Below are 8,283 nucleotides of genomic sequence, written 5' to 3'. Positions count from 1 at the left end.
ATATTGACTTGTGATCCAGACCCATATGCACTAAACTACCAGAATTGTATCCTGTAATCCTGTACTTAATATAATGTATGTACACATAGATTCTATTACATAAATAAGTTAAGGACTATAGTTCACTTAGAGTGGTGGCAATCCGATTAAATATCAAAGTTTTTGAAAGAAATACCTTTTATAAATTATAAATTAAATAAATTAAATGGGACAATTATTTTGGAATGTAGGGAGTAAATAATTTAAGACGATTTGTCCATCATATGTTTATATCTTTGATAGCAACATGATCAACATGATCTAAGTAATTATATTGTTATATGGTACTTGATTAAGATATACATAAAAAGTACATTCATGATATAAATCTTGTAATGACATGTTTTTTCACTATTAATTCATAATTTCTATTTTTATATTTATTTTTTCAAAAGAATAAACAAAGATATTATCTATTTTCTTGTGTGCTTGGACTGAGTGTTAGGTCATGAGTTTGAGCCTCGCTCTGCCCATCCTATTAATTAATCTGCATAAAATATTGATATCCAGATTGATAATAGGGGGTTTCCCCCGGATCCATTCAGGATTCAAACCCAGTCCGCCTACCACTCGAGATGGTTAAATGATCGGTTTCCTGTAATGCGACTCGAGTTTTCTCCCGAACGCTTGTGTATGCAAATGATGAGTGTCGTTGAAATAAATGATACACCCGTTACAAAAAAAAAAAAAAAAAAAAAAATGTAAGGTAAGAATTTATTATTTGTAATTATTGATTAATTAATGAATTAAAATACCCAAACAACAGAGTATATTTTGTAGTTTGCCCTAAAAACAGTAAAAACACCAAAAACAATCAAATACACGTGATGAAGCTGTTCAAACACAGCGGCCATTTTTAATCCCCAATATTGTGATCATCGTCTGTTTCTAGGGTTCTTTTTATCACATCACATCTTCTAATCGAACAAATTCGAATTTTAATCATAAATAACGCAAGGATTCGCTGTAAGTAATCTCATTCTCGATCAAATTCGCTCACTTTATTACAGTTTTCCGTTTATGATTTACCAGTAATCGTTAATTCATCCGCATTTGGTTTTTTATACTAAATTCATAAAATTTCACATCTGTTACCGTCATTCAAATTTTAACTATATGTATATTGTAAAATGTGTGATTATACAGTGTAGGATAATAAATCAACCTGTTATTGTAGTATCATCATTTTATTTCTCAACTTATCCCTAAATCCTAATTGATTGTTTACGTTTCTAATTTAATTGATTATAATTGGGAACAAATTTTGCTCTTCGTTGTTTACTTTTTAGGTGTAAACGATCCAAGCTCGAGCTCGGCTCGTTTAATTCAAAGAGCTCGAGCTTGGCTCGGTTCGAGCTCGACTCGTTAGTTACATCATTTTGTTTTTCTTTATACGACTATTATTTAATTTAATTAACAAATTTTATATTTATTGTTAGGTAATTTTTATCCACTTATAATTATATATAATACTATATTATTATTATTTAAACAATCATTTATATAATACTCCGTAGTAATTATTATTATATACATTATATTGTTAAAAAAATAAAATTTAGTGTATATATATGAAAAGCTCGTTTAGGCTCGCGAGCTCGAGACATGAGGCTCGAGCTCGGCCTCGTTTATTAAACAAGCTTCAAAATATGTTCAAGCGTGAGCTCGTTTATGCTCGGCTCGAATCGAGCTTTTTCGTTAGTCGAGCTAGAGTAGCTTCCGAGTAGCTCGGCTCATTTACAACCCTACTTTTGATTTGGATATTGAAGAAATTATTATTTCATTGTTAGGACTGATTTTTCTGTAGCTAATTTGTAATATCTGTTTTATCCAGGTCCTATAATTTCAGTAGGTTTATATATTGCAGTTTTTGAGTGTAAAGATGAATCCAAAAATGAGCTCAAGAAATGTTAAAGAAAATGGGGACACAGTTGAAGATTCAATACTTATGACTTTAATAGGCAATGGTGATGATTTAGCTCCTATGGTAAGGCATTCATTTGAAATGGGGAAACCCGAAGCTCTCGTTCACCAGCTCAAATACGTTGTGAAGAAGAAGGAAGTTGAGATCGAGGAGCTCTGCAAACTCCACTACGAAGAATTTATTGTTGCAGTCGATGAGCTTCGTGGTGTTCTTGTTGATGCCGAAGAGTTGAAAGGTGAGCTTGCGAGTGATAATTTTAGGTTACAAGAAATAGGGAGCGAATTACTTTTAAGACTCGAAGATCTGCTTGAATCATATTCTATTAAGAAAAATGTTACTGAAGCGGTTAAAATGTCGATGATATGTGTTAAAGTGTTGGATCTTTGTATAAAGTGTAACAAACATGTATCGGAAGGTCAGTTTTACCCTGCGTTAAAAGCTATTGATCTGATAGAGGAAAGTTATATGAAGAGTATTCCTGTTAAGACGCTTAAAAATCTAGTGGAGAAGAAAGTCCCGGTAATAAAAACGCATATCGAAAAAAAAGTTTGTGGTGAAATTAACGAATGGCTGGTTCAAATACGGAGCACATCGAAACATATCGGGCAGAAAGCAATCGGATTTGCGTCGTCTGCTCGTCAGAAAAACGAAGATATGCTTGCACGTCAGAAAAAAGCTGAAGAAGAAAGTTCATTAGGTCTCGGGGATTTTACTTATTCGTTAGACGTTGAAGATATTGACGAAAGTTCTGTTTTACAAATTAATCTTATGCCTCTTTATCGCGCGTACTATATCCATATATGTCTTGGATTAGGTGATAAGTTTCGGGAATATTACTATAAAAACCGTATGTTGCAACTGAGTTCAGACCTGCAGGTTTCGGTTCAACATTTTCTTGGATCGCATCAGACTTACTTGGCACAGATCGCTGGCTACTTTATTGTTGAGGATCGGGTTCTTAGGACAGCTGGCGACTTATTATCGGCTAATCAGGTTGAGTCAATGTGGGAAACAGCTGTAAATAAGATGACGTTGACTTTGGAAAGTCAATTTTCTCAAATGGATAACGCGAGTCATCTGCTTCTTGTGAAAGACTATGTGACGCTTCTTGGGTCGACCCTGAGACAATATGGGTATGATGTGGGCCCGATTCTTGAAGCTTTGACCAATAGTCGTGACAAATATCATGAACTTCTTTTAACAGAATGTCGAGTTCAAATCAAAGACGCCATCGTTAATGACAGCTGTCAGCAAATGGTTATGAAAGAGTCTGAATACCAGTCAAACGTTGTCTGTTTTCATCTTCAAACCTCGGATTTAGTACCTGCTTTCCCGTACGTTGCGCCTTTTTCATCAATGGTCCCCGATTGTTGTCGAATAGTTAGGTCGTTTATTAAGGATTCGGTTAATTACTTGTCGTACGGGGGTCAAACAAACTTCTTTGACTTCGCACGAAAGTATCTCGACAAGTTGTTGATTGATGTTTTAAATGAAGTTTTACTTAGCACTATTAAAAACGGGAACACGGGTGTATCTCAAGCAATGCAAATTTCTGCGAATATAGCGTTTTTAGAACGCGCGTGTGATTATTTCCTTCAAACCGCATCGAAACAATGTGGGGTCCCCACTCGAATGGTTGCAAGGCCCGGGACTACTCTAATGGCTAAAACGGTTCTCAAGACTTCACGGGACGAATCGTATCTCGCTCTTTTGGATTTGGTCGATTGTAAGTTGACCGAGTATCTGGCACTTAACGAGAACGTGAATTGGATCATAGATGATGTGGCGCAACATAAAAGTGATTACATGAATGAGGTTGTTGTTTATCTCGACACTCTTTTATCAACTGCTCAGCAGATTTTACCTCTTGACGTCATGTATAAAATCGGTAATGGAGCCCTTGAGCATGTTAATAACTCGTTTATGAACACTCTTTTAAGTGATACGTTAAAACGGTTCACTGCAAATGCAGTAATGGGTATAAACGACGACATTAAAACTTTAGAACAGTTTGCAGACGACAAGTTTCATGGTACTGGATTAAGCGAAATATATAAAGAAGGAAGTTTCAGAGGCTGTTTGCTAGAAATAAGACAATTGGTTAATCTTTTATTGAGTAGTCAGCCTGAAAATTTCATGAATCCTGTTATACGTATGAAGAATTACAACACGTTGGATTACAAAAAAATTGGAATTATATGCGAGAAATATAAAGATTCACCTGATGGAATATTCGGGAGCCTTTCGAACAGAGGTGGAAAGCAGAGTAATCGTAAGAAGTCAATGGACGTTTTAAAGAGACGATTGAAGGAGTTTAATTAAGAATTATATCAAAGTTTTGCTGAGTATAATAAGCCAATTTCGATCTTTTGTATTTTCTTGTTTCATCTATTTTAAGCCAATTTTTGTGGCTGATAGCTTACATAAGTTATCTAGTTCCTCATATATTATTCATGAAACAGTATCATATATTGGTCTTTGTTTCAGTTATAATGATGAAGCCTATAAGATTACCATGTTTAGTTGTGCATTCTCTTAACCATCCCAATATAGTCTAGTGGTTGGGTTCTGATATCCTCACAGGTCTTAGGTTCGAACTTCAATAGGGCATATTTCGGGCTGGCCAGATAAAAGGGTCGAAAACGCTCACTGGATAACCCAGTTAGGCCGCGTACTTCTGAGTAATCTGAGTAAAGATACTCCTTTCTTCAGGTAGCCTGAAGAATGATAGTTGTGCATTCTTTTATAAGAATGATAGTTATATTCCTAGCTCTAATGGTGACATGACACTTGCAGGCAAGACCTATAAATTTGGTACGTTTATGTTTCATTTTGCCATCCGAAAGCCCTCTGTATACACGCGTTTTTTCTCGTATCTCTGTTAATATATATGTTAAATCAGTTTATCTGTGATGTTGCAGGCGTTTGACTACTATTCTGTGCAGGTAAGTTTCGGATTGACTTTCTGCGGTATTTGTGATCGGATTCAAATACTGCTGATTCTAGATTACAAGGTATTACTCTTTCTATTCCAGAACATGTTTATAGAATTTCATTCATTGATATGTTCTACGGTGGATGCAAAGGTTTCCCATTTTTTGGTCGAAGCAATCATCTCTTTTAAGATTAAACAACTTTTTTTTTTGTTATAGAAATCGTATTCCTACGATTACACTGATGATGTGTATGCTAGGAAATAAAGAGTAACTGAAATAGGTAGATAAGCCTTCGATAGGCTGTCGCTAGCACCCGAAATTATAATGTAGAACTTTTCTAGCTATCCGTGTTTCATTCTAAGCTAACCTAATTACTTGTAATCAAGGTTATAAAAGTCACGAGTCGGGGACGCATCGGTCTAGACCTAAAAAGGACGCGTCGGCCGAGTCGGTGACGCGTCGGTGACGCATCGGTCGTTGACCAACGTTGACTTTATTAATAATTTCTTAAATATATATTTATATATATAAAAAATAGTTGATTATGTGCCATAAATTTCTTAAATAAGAACTTAAATTTAAAAACAATCGAACTTCAAACTTAATTAATGTTACCGAGTACATAATCAGTAAGGACACAGAGAAAAGAGTGGCCCAAAAAATAAAAACAAACCCTAATTTTTAAAACATATCAGATCTTGACGAAAATTTGATTAATTTTGACCGTTCTTGACCAACTTTGACCGTCTTTGACAGACTTTGACCGAACTTTTAGCTTTGACCGTCTTTTGAGTCGTTTTTAGAAAAAACGGGACGGAGAACCCAAAAAAACGACGCATCGGCCGACACGTCGGTCAAGTCGGACGACTTTTACAACACTGCTTGTAATGATACTATTATTAACTTGTATACTTGAATGGACAATCTCTCATCCTCTCTCTGCTTGTAATAAGTGTTGAAAGTTATTAAATTTTTGTATCACGTTATCGAAAACTCTTGCAGATTTTGGAGATACATCGATGTTCGTGAATCTAGAGATGACGGTGAAGGATGCTACGTTCAAACTGTAAACATTGGAAGAATCCATATATTATATATTAATAATATATATTTTAGAAGTTAAAACGAGAATGACAAAAAGGTACAATTACAAAAAGTTTTTGAACTATAAGAATTTTCACATGTTAGTAGATTCATTCACATTCAAATATAGATGCAGATTAACGTTTATAGCAAAAGTAGTCGGACGAACTACTATAGTGTCTGGTGACTACTAGCCTACTAGGTATGGCAGTCTTTCCGAGCGAGCCTTTGTTATCAATAACTTAAATCAAATTGCAATTATCTTGATGAAAAAATGACTATTATGCTTAGTATCTTTAGTTTGATTCGTCTTTATTATGCCTTCATCCGAGTTGTCTTTTCTTAGCCAAATGGTATATTAGCAATTTTTCATGTTACTTTTACAGAACTCGTTTCTTGTATCCCCAAACCATCACTCATTAATACAACTTATTCCAAATTAAGAGCAATGCCTATTATAACTTATTGAAATTCTATCAATTCACCCGCCAACCACGTTTATTTATTTTAGCTAAAAACGATAACGTTAAAACCAAGTCTTTTCATCGATAGATGAAAAGACGAACATAGAAACTAAGTTTTTTTTGGCTAAAAAAACGTTATCAACCTCTTTACAAAAAAAAAAAAAAATCTTTCTCGATAAATTTGGTGATTACGGTCAAATTAGCCGTACATGGCTTCACTCTAATTTGGAACGCTCCTTGATCGATGTATCTCACATCTTTGACATATCGCTTAGCCCAGTTCAATTTTGGTGCAAGAGAGCTTCATCGGTCATCTATAACGTACTCTTTTAAGAGTGTTTGCTTCTAGGCAATCAGGGGATAAGGCTGTGTTGGGGTGGGGATTGGGGGGGGGGGGGGGGTGGGTGGGTGGGTGGGTGGGTGGGTGGGTGTGGGGGGGGGGGGGTGGGGGGGTGGGAAGTGAGGGGTGGTCACAAGATCAAATCAATAGACAGAAGTGTGGAGAGGTATGATAGTCATCATACAATTATGAAAACAATGGTAGCATTTTCGTAAATAAATCAAAGTTTTGACACGGTGACATATTTGTGAATACATCAACTCTACTTTTATCACGCGGTGACATTTTTATTTTTTTATGACATGGTGGTATTCCATTACCCTGTCACCTTATAGTTTAATTGCTTCGTACTATAATTTAATTTCTTCGTCATCCCCATATATTTCGTTAACCTAAATGAAGCGATTAAGCGTTGGGGGCTTTGCTGGCTTGCTGGCTAGCTCGCGCAATCAATAAAAAATGATTCACGTTAGTAAGCCTTGCATTTTTCTTTTCTTGAAAAGGCAAACGTACATACCCAACATATTTCTTACACGAATATATAAATAATGTCCACCAAGAACTTGAATCCATGAAATGTTTTATGTTCTTATGGTCGAAATCATTTAACCCAAGGCTCTCGTGCCAAGAATTTAGAAAGTCATCGATCGAGATGATACTATAAAATCACTGCAGTGTAAAAATTTATGATTAATTTTGAAACGTTAAGAACGATTTACGATCATGTATTCATGTGTGAAACCATTAATTTAATAATTTAATTGAACGAAAAACACCGACTGCTGAGTGATAGACAAATAGAGCGACACCTGGTTCACGGCCTTCATACCCGACAAACCATTTTCGGTCCTGCTCGCGCACCATAGCCTTATCCCCGGAATTTATAATATATTTACCGCTTCAAAAAATGTCTGCCATAAATTGAAATATTAACAAATATCCTCCCGAAAATGTAAGATAAGAATATTACGTAAAATTGTCAATTTAAAATATAAAGTATTTTGGGTTTTTATAAAACATAAATTCAGTTGAGTTCATACTTATTGAAAGTTATTTTGAAAGTAGTGTTTCTACCACTATTGAAATTTATTTATCTTCCAAGGGTTATTTTCAACGTTTCTTTTTAGTAATGTTAATGTATATAAATGTTTTAGTGTAAGTATATATATATATATATATATATATATATATATATATATATATATATATATATATATATATATATATATATATATATAGTGGTAGGATCAATAGGGAAGTAACCAATCGGGGGGAAGCAAAAACTTTTTTTTTCTTCGTTTTTTGAAAAAACTTTGTTCACGAACATTATAGATGAGATGAAAATATGAACATTTAGTAGAGACACTTTGTGATAAATGTTTTTATTTTGGTGGAAAAACGCTCGAAGAAGTAATATATAACAATTATCGTGTTTTTCGAGCGTATGTTGAGGTTTTAGCTATTGGGGTTTAGATATTAGGGTTTAGATATTAGGGT

At 34.6% G+C, this 8,283-nt stretch overlaps 1 protein-coding gene across 1 annotated transcript; it reads left to right on the top strand.

Moving 5' to 3' along the window:
• Positions 1-891: 891 nt before the first annotated feature.
• Positions 892-6,242, top strand: LOC139840174 (exocyst complex component SEC15A-like). The gene is made up of 4 exons (XM_071830403.1): positions 892-1,005; positions 1,874-4,777; positions 4,885-4,977; positions 5,902-6,242. The coding sequence occupies exon 2, from the start codon at positions 1,922-1,924 to the stop codon at positions 4,283-4,285; it is 2,364 nt and encodes a 787-aa protein (XP_071686504.1). The 5' UTR covers positions 892-1,005; positions 1,874-1,921; the 3' UTR covers positions 4,286-4,777; positions 4,885-4,977; positions 5,902-6,242.
• Positions 6,243-8,283: the final 2,041 nt, after the last annotated feature.

The sequence above is a fragment of the Rutidosis leptorrhynchoides genome, chromosome 4 (genome assembly GCF_046630445.1).
Source record: "Rutidosis leptorrhynchoides isolate AG116_Rl617_1_P2 chromosome 4, CSIRO_AGI_Rlap_v1, whole genome shotgun sequence".
Classification (NCBI taxonomy): domain Eukaryota; kingdom Viridiplantae; phylum Streptophyta; class Magnoliopsida; order Asterales; family Asteraceae; genus Rutidosis; species Rutidosis leptorrhynchoides.
The sequence above is the reverse complement of the archived record's forward strand: the minus strand, read 5'-3'. Positions and strand labels throughout refer to the sequence as shown.